Genomic DNA, 17,590 nt, shown 5'->3' with positions numbered 1-17,590 from the left:
ATGAAAGATAGAGATGTTAGAAATAAATGACAGATAAAAGATAGATGATAATGAGATAGATGAAATACGATGATAGTGATCTGTCCCCGTCTCCACACACACACAAACACAGCCAGCCGAGGGTTAAGAAAGTACTTGGCACGCACACAGGTCGTTATCTCAAACTTGGCAACAATATAAGCACCGTCTGCCAAGAGCTTTACTTCAACAGATAACATAAAATTACATACGCATTGTAAATAGTCCAGCAAAATAATATCCCTTCGGCAGCTTCAGACGTTGTTCAAGTGACTAGCCAGAGTTAGTTTTTGTTCGTCACAGAGTTTTACCAGCCACCACCCTCTCTTATATAGTCTCTGGGGTGTGGTCCAGTGACTCAGCTATAATCCCTAGCACGCCTCCTTATCTGCTGCAACCGTTTATCACGCCTTCGTTGGCGTGCATCCAGGAACGACGGCTCTCCTTCCTCGCCCTCATCCGAGACACCTGGCTCCTGGCCAATCTCCCCTTCCTCGGCCGGCACCTGAGGCAGTGCCAGAGGGGAGGGGCCTGGAGAGGGAGGCCTGGCTGACTCCTCTCCCTCACGTTCGGAGCCTTCTTCCTCCGATGAGATAGGCTCAGAGGGAGGGACCACAACAGATAGAGATAAAGGACAGATGAAAGATGACATAGACCAGTGATGGCGAACCTTTTTGGCACCGAGTGCCCAAACCGGAACGTACATGCATGCATGTGTGCGCACGCGCTAGAGCGCCAGAAACCCAGACCAGCTGGCTAGCACGTCCATGCCTGTTTTTTGGCCATTTGTTGGGTCCAAAAACAGCCTAGAAATAGCCCAAAAAACAGCCCTGAAAATGGCCCGAAAAAAGGCCTGAAAATGCCCCGGAAAACTGACTGGTTTTAGGCCATTTTCCAGAGCTCTGGCACCCATGAAGACCAGCTGGCTGGAATGCTGGAAACCAGAATAGCAGCTGGCGATGGCATGCGTGCCCACAGAGACGGCTCTGTGTGCCACCTCTGGCACGCGTGCCATAGGTTTGCCATAATGTACATAGATGGTAGAGATAAATTGCAAAAATAAATAGATGATTGATAAGATGATTGATAGATGACAATGACAGATAGATGTGGCTGATAGATGATAGATTAGATAAGACAGAGAGATAGACGGACAGACAGAATTAGATAGGAAGAAGCAGAGGAGATAGTGGAAAATGATCAAGCAAGATAGGGCATCCTTACACAGAATCTAGCCTGTCAAATATTTTTTTTTTAATTGAAGGCATTTCACACTATGTTCAAGAATAAAAGCCTACGAAGTGATACACAGAACAAGTGAAAAAGAAGATACAATTACAGTAACGGCATCAGAAATAGACATCTGGAAATTACACGATGCCTCTGCTTCTGTTCTGCCAATTCCATATGGAATCATCAAAGCTAATGCTGCAGAAAAACCTGTGAAGCTAATTTAAGAGGAGTAAGTTGATTTGAGTCTACGTTCCATGTCGCCTGGTTTTTGCACCCTGGCAACTATTCATTTTAACAGAATAACAAGAGTTGGAAGGGATCTTGTAGATCATCTAGTCCAACCCCCCCGCCACCCAAGCAGGAGACCCTCCACCATTTTTGACTGATGGCAGTCCAGTCTCTTCTTGGAAGCCTCCAGTGATGAAGCTCCCACAACTTCCGAAGGCAACTTCTGTTCCATGGGTTGACTGTTCTCACTGTCAGAAAATTCCTCCTTATTTCCAGGTTGAATCTCTCCTTGATCAGTTTCCATCCATTATTCCTTGTCTGGCCCTCAGGTGCTTTAGAAATGGAATTTTTTGGGGGAAATTTTTTAACAATGATTGTTCTAAAAGGAATCCAGAGATAATTCTTAGCACTAGTGGATTATATAACAGAATAACAGACTTGGAAGGGACCTTGGAGGTCTTCTAGTCCAACCCCCTGCTCAGTGAGTAAACCCTATACCATTTCAGACAAGTGGTTATCTAGTCTCTTTTTGAAAACCCCCAGTGTTGGAGCATCCACAAGTTCTGGAGGCAAGTCATTCTACTGATTAATTGTTCTAAGTGTCAGGAAATTTCTCCTTAGTTCTAGGTTGCTTCTGTCCTTGATATATTACTGTATATCAAGCAGTGGTGGGTTCCTCCCGGTTCGGCCTGGTTCTGCCGAGCTGGTAGCGGTGACAATATGACGTCACCGAACCAGTTCTGCCCCCCCGCCACCCACCCTCCCCAACCCTCGCCCACCCTCTGTATTATTCTTACCTTTTATTTGGTCCCACCCCCAATCTATTGCTGCCTCCTGAGTCCCAGCTGATGACTAGAGGGAAAAAAACTGTTTAAACTCTTGCCGCGGGGCTTCAAAGGGCCGCCCTACAGCTGATCAGTGTTAAAAGCAAACAAATGAGAAGACCAGTGCCTGCAAAAATACATGAGTAGATAAGTACAGCTCTGCAAGCAGTTAAAAGCCTGGTAGACCAGTACCTCTGCTAAATCCTAAAGAATTGTCACATGGTCAAGCCACGCCCACAAAATAAGCCACGCCCACAGAATCGGTAGTAAAAAAATTTAGAACCCACCCCTGATATCAGTCAACAAGTGGAATTGTTAAATTTTATGAAGCAATAAGCAACTATGTTATTTATGGTTAGACTTTTGGGGAAAACGAACAAGATTTAATTCTTTTTTTAAAAAAAAAAATGCAGATTTTTTATTCCACCAATTTCCAAAGTCTCATAGTTCTTTACAGTAAAAAACATCAACCAAAATAAAATACAGAGGTGCATATAGGTATACAAAATTATCAACAATTACAATCTAATTCAAAACATCTGCACGTTTAAGGCTTTCAAAAATGCTAAGAAGCAGGTAGCCTTCTCAACAAAGCAGAAGGTTCTTCCTGAAGACCTTTTTTAGGTGTGTGGCACGTACAAAAAGCTGGGAGACTTCACTTACTTGATTCCATTTACCATCCTGATTTTTAAAACCAGGGATGTCCACCAGTCCCAGCAACTTTTAAGACTTGTGGACTTCAACTCCTAGAATTCCCCAGCCAGAATGGAATTCTGGGAGTTGAAGTCCACAAATCTTCAAAGTAGCCAACCAAAAGTAGACATCCGCGTGGAGGTCCTTAGAAAGCTATGGATCCTAGCTTGCTGGCACAATGAATGTGGGAGTCAACTTTGGGAGACACCTCAGTGGAATGGGAGTGAAATCCAGGAAGAATCATAGAGTTCTTTGCCATTCTCTCCTCACTTCTATATGGTGAGAACCTCAATTCTTGCAGGAAAAGCCCTGCATTTCCATGAGGAAATTCTGCCCTGCACTGCAAGGGCACCATTTTGAAACCGAGAATAAATGACTGTTCTACGTGACAGGAACCCAAGGGGAAGTAGTCACTAATGGGTGTAGTAATGGCCGGTCCCCCTTCCAAGGTTAGCTATAAGCTGTTGTTGGAAAAAGGAAGGAGAAAAATTTCACTTAAACATTTCTGGGTCATTGTCCACGTTTCACAAATCAGCAAGACTCGGTTTCTTCTCAAGATGTCACCTTGGGGATTGTCAGCGTCCCCACAACCTAATTCCTCCTTTGGTTACCTGGAAGTAAAGTCACATGAGAAGACCTTGCATGATGGCTCTTACCAAGCTCACACCATCCCATTTCCGTGTCTTCTTCTGTTTGGTCTTGAACAATGCAGAAGGACAATATTTCTAGCCAATGTTCAATCTTGAAATTCATGAGCATCAGAAGAGGTCTTGCAATTGATGTCCTTATCTATTGAGATCTTTATTTAATGGGATCTGAAGGTTTCATACAACATGGACCTCACTGGGTAACCAATATTTCCACACGTACACTTCGATCTACACATTCTTTAAGGTTACCTGTTGTTGGTGTGCCTTTCTGTTATTGGATGGCTTCCTCGCTCTTCGTTTATACCTTCTCTGTACTTTCAGCCCTTCAATAAATTCAGGATTCAATTAATTTTTTTTTCTAGTTATCACAACCCCAAAACCTTCCCTTGCTTATATTTAAATGACGAGGTATTATTTAAGATGGCTTTGTTCTAATGCTGAGGTGGAGAACCATAGTCCCTTGTATGACATGTGGGACTTCAACTCCCAGAATTCCTGAGCCACCATTTCTGAGGGCTGGCTCAGGAATTCTGGGAGTTGAAGTCCACCAGTCATCCAAGAACCATTGTTCCCCACCCCTGTTCTAATGTTTCAGAAGCCTTCCTTCAATTCCTCCATTGTTTTATTTATTTATTTTATTTATTTATTTATTTTTAAATTTGTATACCGCCCTTCTCCCTGAGGACTCAGGGTGGTGAAGAGCCAAATAAAAACATAAACTACAAACATTAAAATACAATTAAAAAGATATATATAAATTTGGCCCCATGATTAAAAACAATAACAAACAATTAAAAACATTTAAAAAAGTGTTAGGCCAGCCCGCTGGAAAAAGCGGGTTGCTGGAAAAAGAAGGTTTTAAGGGCATGGCGGAAGGCACTGAGGTCTTGGATTCTCCTTATCTCTGGGGGCAGCTGATTCCAGAGGGTGGGTGCCCCCACAGAGAAGGCCCTCCCCCTGGGGGTCACCAGCCTACAATGTTTGGCTGATGGCACCCTGATGAGGCCCTCTCTGTGGGAGCGCACAGGTCGATTGGAGGCCGTCGGTAGCAGCAGGCGGTCTCGAAGATAACTAGGTCCTATGCCATGGAGCGCTTTAAAGGTGATAACCAACACCTTGAAGCGCACCTGGAAGACCACCGGGAGCCAGTGCAGTTCACGCAGGAGAGATGTTGTATGGGAGCGCCATGCGGCTCCCGTGACTACCCGCGCGGCCGCATTCTGGACCAGTTGGAGCCTCTGGGTGCTCTTCAAGGGGAGCCCCATGTAGAGAGCGTTGCAGTAGTCCAGGCGGGAGGTGACGAAGGCATGAGTGACTGTGCACAAGGAATCCCGATCAAGAAAGGGCCGCAACTGGCGGATCAGGCGAACCTGACCAAAAGTCCCCCTGGCAACAGCCGTCAGATGTTCCTCCAAGGACAGCTGCGTATCCAGGAGGACTCCCAGATTGCGAGCCCTCTCCGAGGGGGCCAAAGACTCGCCCCCAATAGTCAGCGATGGAGTCAACTGACTATATCGGGATGCCGGGAACCACAGCCACTCAGTCTTGGAAGGGTTGAGCTTGAGCCTGTGTCTCCCCATCCAGATCCGCACAGCCTCCAGGCACTGGGACATCACTTCAAGGGCATCGTTGGGGTGGCCTGTTGTCATTTGTTTCACAAAGAGGCAAACGAAAAACGATGAAACTCGTGGGTCAATATCTAAAACGCCACCATCATTTATTCGACAAGGATTCAGAAGACAAATGTTTGTCCCAAAGATTGGGGAAAAAAAGGAAGATGTCTAACCCAGTTTGGGAGAAAGAAATTTAAAAAAAGACCCCTAACATTTTGTGTAAAAATTATACCACATACAGTAGTTAATAAGCTGTTATAAAATTGCAACTAATGGATTTAGAAGTTTGTATGATACGTTCCTTACAAAGTGTTCTATTTAGAAGAAATGTATGACATGATGGACATTACTGGTGAACTAATGGATTGGGGTGGCATTACTTGTTATAAAATTAATTTCTAATGGTCTCATCGGTCTTGATATGACACAAATTTTGGCCCTCACTTAAAAGCTCTCAGACTTACATCTTTAATTAAATGTGCTTCAGTGCCCGAGACCTGATTTGGCTCCCAAAAATATTTTAAGGATGCATTTATATTTGACACAAATCAAATCATTATGCAGAAAACAATAAAGTCCTGGTGAAGAACCGTAGCACCGATTCATGCTGTATATTTTCCTAGCAAAATAATGCCTGCAGACGTCTTCATAATAAAAATATGTTGGTGATAGGCTCATGAAATGATATTTAATTCTTTCTACAGGCTTATGCTGTTAATATTCAGCTTTGCCCGTTTTGATGGTGAATGATGGCATATAAAAGTGCATAATTGTTTGCTGTAAAAAAGCTACTTGGGTTTAGCTTTCCTAGTTCATGATAGGCACACTGTGAAGTTCACGTGATTGTTTAAAGGATTGGGGATGGGAACATGTTTGCTGGTAGCTACTAAACTAACTCCACAATGGATCTCTTTGCAGGCATTGTGTTATGTTGAACAAACTACACTCATATAACCTGACAATTTTCACCTTACCTCAAGAAAACAAAGTAGTGAGTCAAATAGGCTCTGTTATATTTATCTGGAAATGATCTCACTGACCAGAGAAACCTGATTCCTGATTCCTTTTGCAATTAGGCTGGTGAGACATAATAATAAAACAAGGGTGGGACGATCAGCTTGCAGCAGAAGAGACCAAAACCCAAGTGGTTTCTCCTGTCCTTCTGTAAAGATCTCCTAAAATTACACCAGTTGTTGTCCACCATAGGTTGGATATATTGCTGAAAGGAATGGTTCACTCTTTTAGGAGAAGGACAGGCAGAGACAGGGAGTGGAGTCAAGAGAGGAATCAGCCTGGAATCCTTACGTTCCCAAAAATGGCTTCCAGGCTAGTTCAGGGGTCGGCAATCTGCAGCTCTGGAGCCGCATGTGGCTCTTTCATCTCTCTGCTGCAGCTCCCTGTCGCCGGTCGGCTCCACAATTGATAGGGCTTTCGGTTAGGACAGGTAGAGGGAAAAGGACGCTGCTCTAGGAGATGACTCTATGGTGGGGGAACCGGACTTCCAGTCAGCAGAAGAAAAAGGATGCCATGCTAGGAGGAGACTCTATGGTGGGGTGGGAGTACCGGACTTCCGATCGGCAGAGGAAAAAGGACGCCGCGCTAGGAGACTCTGTGGTGGGGGAACCGGATTTCCGGTCGGCAGAGGAAAAAGGACGCCGCGCTAGGAGGAGACTCTACGATGGGGGAAGTGGACTTCCAGTCGGCTCCAGAATTGAGCGGGGGGCTTCCGGTTAGGACCTTTGTGGCTATTTGAGTCTTTAAGGCTGCCAACCCCTGGTGCTAATTCCTCTCTTGACTCTGCCCCATCTCTGCCTGCCCTTTTCCTACATCTCCTCCTGTTTTGTCTGCCATGTTCTGTAATAAAAATGGATCCCAATCTGTCATTGGTTGGAAACACCTGTCATCTCAATGGATGCTCTCGTTTCACTCAACACTCATAGAGACAGGAACATGGTTGAGGGCACATCACATCTTCCTATCTTCCGGAATGTTGCAGAAGTGAACGGGAGGAGAGATGGGACATTTTGGGACAGCGTTGGTCAATCTCCATTCCGAGCCAACTTTTTCCATGAAGGCAGGCGTCCCTGAAGTATGAGTGTCCCTCCAGTTTTCCCGAAACATGGATTCTCTGAACCCGTTCCTGACCTGAACTAGAAACAGTGATCCTATTTTTTTCCTCAAGCCTGATTTTTTTTACTGGTTAAGTGAACTGACTGCAAGACACACCTTTGCTTTGTGATCCAGCAAACTGGTTTTCCTTTCCCTTTTCCTCCCGCACGGTTACTTCAATGCCAACCTTATGCCCAGCTTCCTCAATGGCACTTTTGTTATTGTGGCTGTTCTCCATGATCCCCCACCACTCTGGGCCCACTCCTGCTTCAACTTTAAACCTGGAGGTGGCATCTCCCGGCTTTTGAGCGTTGGGTGGACAAGATTCTTCCACCAGAACGGTGTTTGCGGTTTCAAAGGAAGTCAAAGTACTATCGTAATTGTGAATCAAGCCTTCGTTCTTCTCTTCTACCACCTCTTCATCATCATATAGTTCAGGCGTAAAACAGAGCCTGTCATCTCCAGCATCAGTTTTGACACCTGGATCTGACCTGGATGATTCCACATTTGCTCTCCTTGGAGAAGACACCACTTTCTCCAAGTCTTTATGTCCAGTGTGCTGCCTTTCGTGGGGACATTTCTCAGTCATCAAGATAATCTCTGTTCTTGGAGAACCATTAATCGTTTCGCCATCTGGCAACTGTCTTATTGGTTGGTCTTCTTCAACCCACGAAATATTCTGCTGGGGTCCATGTGCAACAGAGCGACCGTCTTCCTCCGCTGCTTTTTCTGTTGGCCCGGTAGCCTTGAAGACGTAATTCTTCTTTACTGCTGGTGTTGAATTCAGCATTTTAATGAAGTAACTTTCTATGTTGCTGGCAGAGAAACGACCGTTTGCTCTCTTCCTCCTGTTTTCAGCAGGTGAACCCATGGGGCTGGTGGAGTCTGTAAATTTATTTTGCTTTATGGAGAAAGGTGAATCTGGGGAGGAAGAACAGATAATAATAAGAGACAGAAGGAGAGATTATTAATTCTTGTCATTAGCATAACCATCAGGAGTCAGTATTTGGTGTTTAGGATAGGATAGGATAGGATAGGATAGGATAGGATAGGATAGGATAGGATAGGATAGGACAGGACAGGACAGGACAGGACAGGACAGGACAGAACAACAGAGTTGGAAGGGACCTTGGAGGTCTTCTAGTCCAACCTCCTGCTTAGGCAGGAAACACTACACCACTTCAGACAAATGGTTATCTAATCTCTTCTTAAAAGTCTCCAGTGTTGGAGCATTCACAAGTCCTGGAGGCAGGTTGTTCCACTGGTTAATTGTTCTAAGGAAATTTCTTCTTAGTTCTAAGTTGCTTCTCTCCTTGATTAGTTTCCACCCACTGCTTCTTGTCCTGCCTTCAGGGGCTTTGGAGAATAGCTTGACTCCCTCTTCTTTGGGGCAGCCCCTGAGATATTGGAACACTGCTATCATGTCTCTCCTAGTCCTTCTTTTCATCAAACTAGACATGCCCAGTTCCTGCAACTGTTCTTCATATGTTTTAGCCTCCAATCCTCCAATCATCTTTGTTGCTCTTCTCTGCACTCTAGTTTCTAGAGTCTCCACATCTTTTGTACATTGTGGCGACCAAAACCGAATGCGGGATTCCAAGTGTGGCCTTACCAAGAATAATTGATTAAATAATAGATTTATATCCCACCCTTATTTATTTTTTTAAACTTTCTATCTTATTTTAAAGAAAGTTAAAACACAAAGTTCTAACAAATAAAAAAAAAAAAACGCAGCAGCAACTGGAAGTAAACATCAGTTTCCAGCAAAAAAAAATCTTGGAAATTGTTGGAAATTGTGGTCACATGTCCACGGAATGCTGCAAATAAGGGAAAAGGAGAAGGGAAGAAGGAGGATGGAAGCGAGGGAGGGAGGGAGGAAGGGAATGGAGGGAGAGAAGAAAGACAAGAAGGAAGTTCAGGGTGGGAGGGAGGAAGGGTATAGAAGGAGGAAGGAAGGAAAGAAAAAACATGGAGGAGGGAGAAAGAGCATGGAGGAAGAAGAAGGAAAGGAAGGAGGGAAGTTGGAACAAATGAACAAACAAAGGACAGGTAGAGGAAAGGAAGGAAAATGAAGGAAGGAGGATGGAAGGAAGGAGAATAGAGAGGAGGATGGAAGGAAGGAAGGAAAGAAGGAAGGAAGGAAAAAGGAAAGAGGGGGAGGAAGGAAGGAAGGAAGGAAGGAAGGAAGGAAGGAAGGAAGGAAAGAAGGGAAAAGGAGGGAGGAAGGGTTACAGCATTAAAAAGGTTAATGTTGTAAATAAGGAATGCCACCCTGTGTCCAGCATTGCATCAACCCTCCACACAGCTTGTTCTTGTGTATTAGCAAAATTAAACAGCCCCATTGGGGGCCTTTCCACCCTCCGGAACTTCCTCACTTTGTAGACTGTGACTAGTTTTCAAGCGAGCGGATTGACATGCCGTAATAGAACCTCCTGCCTTCAGTGTATATACAACTAAGTATGGGGAGGAACTGCTGTGGAACATTTTGTTAAGACGGGTTTAATCCCTTCTTTCCACTTGGGAACAAAAGGGAGCCCTGTGGGTGGCCCGACACATCCCTGCACGCCCAGAGGTGGTTTTTGGGGGACTTTCCTTTCCATTGGCAGATTTTCGCTCTCTGCCAACTCAAAACGATGCTTCAGAAGCCAAAATGTATTTTCTTGGGATTGCAGTGCAGCCATGGAAGGCAGCTGTACGATCCCAGGAACTGCCCTTAAATCTGCCCAGCCAAGACTCAGGTGATGGGACTCTCTTGAAAAGCAAAAGAAACTCTTCCTTCCATCCATCCTTATTTTTTTTTTCCTTCTCCTTCCTTTTTCTTCCTTCCATCCTAATTTTATTTACTTCATTTTCCTTCCTTCTTTCTTCTTCCTTCCATCTGTATTTTTCTTCTTTCATTTTCCTTCCTATTTTTCTTCCTCTCCTTTTTCTATTCTTCCTTCCATCCTCATTTTTCTTTCTTTCCTTCTTTCTTTTTTCCTTCCTTCCCTCTACCCATCCTTTGTTGATTTGTTCCAACTTCCTTCCTTCCCTATTTTTCTTCCTTCCACCTGCCTTCTATTCTCCTTCCATCATTTTTTCCTTCCTTCCTTCTTTTTCCTTCCTTCTACCCAACCTTAGTTTGTTCATTCATTCCAACTTCCTTCCTTCCCTATTTTTCTTCCTTCCATCTACCTTCTATTCTCCTTCCTTTCATCCTCATTTTTTTCCTTCCTTCCTTTTTCCTCCCTTCTACCCATCCTTTGTTCATTCATTCGTTCCAACTTCCTTCCTTCCCTGTCCAACTTCGTTCCTTTTCTTCTTTGAACTTACCAACTCACTCATCCACTGATTCCTACCTACCTACCACGTTGCAAAAGTGACTTCAGTTTTCTTGCACCCTAAAAGATTTCTGACAAGGAGATTATAGACAAAAAAAGAGCTTCCAAAAATTTTGTATAAAACTGCATGAGATGACAAGATTGCTCAGGATCTCCAAGGTGAGACCTGTGCAATCTTATGAGACTTGTCCATCTGAAACAGTTTTAGCCATTTTAAAAATTTTAGTTTTCAGATACAGGGTTCCTGATTGATGGCTTGGGATGAAACAGCTCCTGGTACTCTTTGGCTGTTGGTCATACCCAGAAGGCTGTCGAGAAATAAGCAGAATGATGAAAGAATTTGGTTTTTAAAATCTTAGCAAGATTAACTTTGCTCTGGTGAGGGACCTTGTGACTAACCAGATGTTGTTGGGCGAGTCGCGATGCGTTCTGCAGCGCCTGTTTCCAAAACTGAAACTTGCGCTTTCCTTTCATGAAGAGCGCCTGGTGTTAAAGGAAGAGTTCCCTCTGGAGCAGAAACTGGTGTCAGAATCTTTAAACTTGTAGACAGGAGCAGAGAGCTGTTGGTATCCTGAAGTGCAACTTCGGCGTCATTCTGGTTCATTTTAGCAAAGGCATCCAAAGAGCTAAGGGCAGAATCAAAGTCTTTGTAGTGATGGATCTGATGACGAATCCATTTGGACAACCCTGGGGAAATGATATAATGAATCAGAGATGAATTCCATTCCATTCCATTCCATTCCATTCCATTCCATTCCATTCCATTCCATTCCATTCCATTCCATTCCATCCCTATTCTATTCTATTCTATTCTATTCTATTCTATTCTATTCTATTCTATTCTATTCTATTCTATTCTATTCTATTCTATTCTATTCTATTCTGCACTTGTTCTGTTCTGTTCTATTCTATTCTACTCTTATACATTACACCAGGAGTATCAAACTTGCGATGTCACGGCAGTGTCATGTGACATACTGGGACTTCCCCCCTTCGCTAAACCGGGCAGGGGCGGGGCCAGCATGTGACACAACCGGCCCGCGAGTTTGACACCCCTGCATTACACACTAAAGAACCATGATGGCACAGTGGTTAGAATGCAGCATTGCAGGCTAACTCTGCCCACTGCCAGCTGTTCGATCCTGACCGGCTCAAGTCGACTCAGCCTTCCATCCTTCTGAGGTCTGTAAAATGAGGACCCAGATTGTTGGCGGCCATAGGCTGACTCTGTAAAACCGCTTAGAGGGGGGCTGTAAAGCACTATAAAGCAGTACATTAAGTCTTAGAGCTATTGCTATCTTTTCCTTAACACCTCCAGGGATGGAGCACCCAAAACCTCTAGAGGCAATCCATTCCACTGAATAATTGTTGTAACTATCTGGAAATTTCTCTCCTTCGTTTTTAAGTTGATTTCTCTCCTTGTTTAGTTTCCACCCATCACTTCTTGTCCTGTCTTCTGCTGTCTTGGAGAATAGTTGACCCCACCCTCTTCTTTGTGGTAGCCCCAGAAGGGGAGGGGGCAGGGGTGGGATTCATCCGGTTTGTACCGGTTTGTGTGAACCAGTAGTTGTGACCTGCAGATGGGCCCGCCCACCGGCCCTGGCGCTATGCCATCCTATTTAGCTGCATTTTTTAAGCATGCATGCAAGCGTGCGCACTCACATTTTCGGTGCTGGGGCTAACAGTGGCTCAGTGGCTAAGATGCTGAGCTTGTCAATCAGAAAGGTTGGTGGTTTGAATCCCTAGTATAGGTCTCCTGCGTGGACTAGATGACGAGCCAAGGTGGCGCAGTGGTTAAAGTGCTGTACTGCAGCTACTTCAGCTGACTGCTAGTTCAGCAGATCAGCGGATCAAATCTCACCGGCTGAAGGTTGACTCAGCCTTCCATCCTTCTGAGGTGGGTAAAATGAGGACCCGGATTGTGGGGGGCAATATGCTATTTAGTATTTAGTGGGCGGCCTAGAAATATGACTAATAATAATAATAATGACCTCGAAGGTCCCTTCCAACTCTGTTACCGTTACTTCGAGAGGTGGCTAAATTATGTGAAGCCCATCTCTGGATGGGGGCCTGGTGTGCTATGGTTCATGGGGCCACGAAGAGTCAGATGCGACTTAGCAACTGAACCACAACAACAAACCTAACTGGGACCACAAAGCTAAACCTATTAGAACCAAGTAAGTTGGATCCTATTTGTTGTAACGATTACAACGACCCTTTCTGGATTGCGATGCCTTGCGCACAGTCACTCACGCCCTTGTCACCTCCTGACTGGACTACTGTAACGCTCTCTACATGGGGCTCCCCTTGAAAAGCATCCGGAGGCTCCAACTGGTCCAGAATGCGGCCGCGCGGGTGGTTATGGGCGCAACTCGTTGTGCCCACGTGACACCCCTCCTGCGCAAGCTGCACTGGCTCCCAGTGGTCTTCCGGGTGCGATTCAAGGTGTTGGTTACCACCTTTAAAGCACTCCATGGCATTGGACCTGGGTACCTTCGAGACCATCTTCTGCCACCAGTAGCCTCCCACCGGCCAGTCCGCTCCCATAGAGAGGGTCTCCTCAGGGTGCCATCGGCCAAATTATGTCGGCTGGCGACACCCAGGGGGAGGGCCTTCTCTGTGGGAGCCCCTGCCCTTTGGAATGAACTGCCCCCAGAAATGCGTAAGATCTCCGACCTCCGTGTATTTCGCTGTGCCCTCAAAACCTTGTTGTTCCGCCAGGCGGGGCTATCAATATAAAGATTTTAATTGGTTTTAAATGTGGGATTTTAAATTTGGGGGTTTTAAAATTGAGCCAATTATTTAATAATTTTAATTATTTTTAAATTTTGTTTGTCTTTGTGCTTTTAATCAGGCTGTACACCGCCCTGAGTCCTTTGGGAGAAGTGCAGTATAGAAATAAAATTATTATTACAAGTTTTGTAAAACAAGTTTTGCTGAATTTTCAGTCCAAGTCGTACGATCTCACAAAAAAAAGCAGAAGGCCGAGGTCAACCCAAGGATTCAAGTTCTAATTTTTTTTTTAACTGCACCATTATTATATCTCTCCCGTAGCTCAAGGCACTTGGCAAATTTGTTTTATTTACCATGTTCCCTTCCTCTCCCACTTCTCCAGGGTCAGAGGGAAGAGAAGTTTTGGAAAGGTTCTGGTGTCCTTAAATCCTCAGCTGTTCACTCAAGGACACCTCGGGAAATTAAAGGACTCTGTTGATGTGCAACAGGGCCGCTTGTTCTCATGCCAAGGCAAGATCGAGGCAGCTAGAAAGACGTGTCTCAGAGATGTGACGGAAAGAGCAGCCGGCCAAGGCTGCTTTTCACAGATCTGGAGAGAAGACAATGTCTTTTGTCTGCTCGTTGAAGAGCAATGATAATCTTTCAGCCTTGGTCGGGTCCAAGAGCCGAACTTTAACAACAAATGTTTGAATTAAGCAATGAATAAACCACAACTGCTACATAAGACATTTACTTTACTTTACTTTACTTTTATTTATATATAGGAGCCTTGGTAGTACAGTGGTTTAATGCACCCTGTTATTAACACCAGCTGCCTGCAATTTCTGCAGGTTCGAATCTTACCAGGCTCAAGGTTGACTCAGCCTTCCATCCTTTCTAAGGTAGGTAAATTGAGCACCCAGTTGTGGGGGCAATAAGCTGATTTTGTATAAATATACAAAAGTATGAAGGCTATTGCTTAGCACATTGTAAGCTGCCCTGAGTCTCCGGAGAAGGGCGGCATATAAATCAATTTTTTTTTTAAAAAAAAAATTGATTTATATACCACACTACTCCCGAAGGACTCAGGGTGGTGAACAGCCAACAATAAAATCCATACATACAAAATTTAAAAAGCAGAATTAAAATCAAATTAAATAGTTTTGGCCCAGACAAATTAAAACCTCAATCAATTTAAAACCAATTTTAAAATTTGAATATATAAAATACTAAAAAATATTAAAAATTAAAAATTCTTTTATAAAAGAGGGAGAAAATTAGGCCAGGCCCGCCTGGTGAAATAAAATGGTCTTTAGAGCGCGGCGGAAGGTACGCAGATCCGGGATCCTCCGTATCTCTGGGGGGAGCTCATTCCAGATAGTAGGTGCCCCCACAGAGAAGGCTCTCCCCCTGGGAGAGCGTTACAATAATCCAGGCGGGAGGTGACGAGGGCATGAGTGACCGTGCATAAGGAGTCCTGATCCAGAAAGGGACGCAACTGGCGAATCAGGCGAACCTGATGAAAAATCCTCAAAATTTCATGATCCTTTTTTATTTTTGCTGTTGTACAAGTAGTCCTCGCCCTACGTCCACAACTGAGCCAATTTTCATTGCTAAGCAAGACGGTTGCTAAGTGAGCCGTGGTGGTGCAGTGGTTAGAATGCAGTATTGAGGCTACTTCTGCTGACTGCCGGCTGCCTCCAATTTGGCAGTTCGAATCTCACCAGACTCAAGGTTGATTCAGCCTCCCATCTTTCCGAGGTGGGTAAAATGAGGACCCAGATTGTTGGGGGCAATACGCCGATTCTGTAAACCGCTTAGAGAGGGCTGTAAAGCCCTGTGAAGCGGTATATAAGTCTAAGTGCTATTGCTATTTTACAACCTTTTTTTGGCCACAATTAGATTAGATTAACAGAGTTGGAAGGGACCTTGTAGGTCTTCTAGTCCAACCTCCCGCCCAAGCAGGGGACCTTACACTATTTCTGACAAATGGTAATCCAATCTCTTCTTGAAAGCCTCCAGTGATGAAGCTCCCACAACTTCTGAAGGCAACTTCTGTTCCATTAGTTGATTGTTTCTCACTGTCAGAAAATTTCTCCTTATTTCCAGGTTGAATCTCTCCTTGTTCAGTTTCCACCCATTATTCCTTGTCTGGCCTTTGAGTGCCTTGGAAAATAGCTTGATCCCCCTCCTCTCCATGGCGGCCCCTCAGATATTGGAAGATGCTCTCCTGTCTCCCCTGGTCCTTCTCTTCACTAGACCAGCCATGCCCAGTTCCTGCAACTGTTCTTCATATGTTTTAGTTAAGTGAATTATTGCAGTTGTTCAGTGAGTCATGTAGTCATTAAGTGAATCTGGCTTCCCTCGTTGACTTGGCTTGTCGGAAGCCAGCTGGGAAGGTTACACGTGATCAAATGACCCTGGGACAGTGCAACCGCGATAAATACATGCCAACTGCCACGTGTCCAAATTTTGATCACCAGCGTGGTCGCAAGTGCGAAGTCACTTTTTCTCAGTCCTGTTGTAACCTTGAACTGTCCCTAAATCAGGGGTGGGCAAATGTGGCTCTTTTACAACCTGTCTCAGGAATTCTGGGAGCTGAAGTCCACAGGTTGTAAAAGAGCCACATTTGCCCACCCCTGCCCTATATGAACAGTTGTTAAGTCGAGAACTTCTTGTACAATGTTTCCTGCAGCTTTATTCTGAAAAAACAAACAAACCTGAAGCTTCTCTTCTGACAATCTGCCAGAACAGCAGGATAAAAATAAAAAACAGAAATAATTACACAATACATCCAAAAATTTAGCGTGAAAATTATGTGGGATCAATGTCCTTGTGTACACTGAGTGTGCACGGACAAGCCAAATGAGAGGGGAGGCATTCCACATGTGGGATTACAATTCCCATATATTTTGTTTTTCCTGGCCCTTGGCCATACCGCCTGAGTTCCTGGGAGTTGAAGATCTACAATACTGGGATGGCTACAGGTTCTCCGCACCTGTGAAACAGGCGCCAGCCAGCGATACTTTCTAAAGCTTCTTAGATTTCCTTGCGAATGTAATTAATTCATAAATATTTAGTGCCTCCTCTGATTTAATGGGCCTTGTTTCGACAAGAAAGAGGTTAAGTGGAAAAAAAAATACTGTTATAGCAAAGACCAAATTGGGAAGGGAAAAATAAAAACAAAACGCCCCACCCACCTTTGATGGCATCTAAAATTACCGTGAAAGATTTTAAAGGAGAGTCACTGTCATCCTTTCATCTTACGCCCTTCGGTGACAGGGCCCGAACGGTTCATATGATGGAAATGGAGCGCCCCCTACTGTCAAGACGAGGGAAGGGTGGGCTTTATCAATTCCATAACGTTGCTTAAAAGGTAAAGGTTCCCCTCACACATATGTGCCAGTCGTTCCTGACTCTAGGGGGCTCATCTCCGTTTCAAAGCCGAAGAGCCAGCGCTGTCCGAAGACGTCTCCGTGGTCATGTGGCCGGCACAACTCAACGCCAAAGGCACACGGAACGCTGTTCCTTCCCACCAAAGGTGGTCCCTATTTTTTCTACTTGCATTTTTTACGTGCTTTCGAACTGCTAGGTTGACAGAAGCTGGGACAAGTCACGGGAGCTCACCCCATTACGCGGCATTAGGGATTCGAACCGCTGAACTGCCAACCTTTCGATTGACAAGCTCAGCGTCTTAACCACTGAGCCACCGCGTCCCTCCTATTGCTTAGGAAGGCTAAAAAAAAGAAAAGAATGAAGAATGCATACAGTAGAATGCAGAATAAAAAGAATTGGGAGGGGAGCTTAGTGACCTTCTAGTCTAGTGGTCCCCAATCTTTCCAGCTTGGTGGATCGGTGGGGGAGAGGAGATGGTTATGTGAAAGTGGTAGGTGCTGGGAGGGGGGGTCACGCGCGCATGTGCCCACGTCCATAATTCAACGTGCCCTGCCCCCTGCGCATACGACACCCCCACGCTCCCCACGCTTTTGCCACGCGATGGTATGGTGGGCCAGGTAGGCCCTTTTTTTCATCCTCCCCAGGCTCCAGAAGCTTTCTAGGAGCCTGGGGAGGGAGAAAACGGCCTTCCCCACCCCCCCGGAGGGCCTCAGCCCGTTTCCTGACTTCTGGTGGGCCAGGAAGGGCCGAAAATCAGCTGGCTGGAGCTGAGCTAGGGCAACACTCGCGTACCC

The 17,590-nt window shown here is 45.1% G+C and overlaps 1 protein-coding gene across 3 annotated transcripts in view; it reads right to left on the bottom strand.

Moving 5' to 3' along the window:
- Positions 1-2,693: 2,693 nt before the first annotated feature.
- BRIP1 (BRCA1 interacting DNA helicase 1) overlaps positions 2,694-17,590 on the bottom strand; it is a 126,605-nt gene continuing 111,708 nt past the window's right edge. For all 3 annotated transcript variants that reach the window (XM_060693237.2, XM_087890098.1, XM_087890101.1), the window contains 3 exons: positions 11,088-11,375; positions 7,486-8,289; positions 2,694-3,969 (listed from right to left, as the gene is read on the bottom strand). In XM_060693237.2, coding sequence (XP_060549220.2) covers positions 3,875-3,969; positions 7,486-8,289; positions 11,088-11,375 — 1,187 coding nt within the window. In that variant the 3' untranslated portion in view covers positions 2,694-3,874. The remainder of the gene's footprint in view (positions 3,970-7,485; positions 8,290-11,087; positions 11,376-17,590) is intronic.

The sequence above is a fragment of the Pantherophis guttatus genome, chromosome 1 (assembly GCF_059756535.1).
Source record: "Pantherophis guttatus breed Tessera chromosome 1, ASM5975653v1, whole genome shotgun sequence".
Taxonomy (NCBI): Eukaryota; Metazoa; Chordata; class Lepidosauria; order Squamata; family Colubridae; genus Pantherophis; species Pantherophis guttatus.
This window is presented reverse-complemented; position numbering and strand designations above follow the sequence as displayed.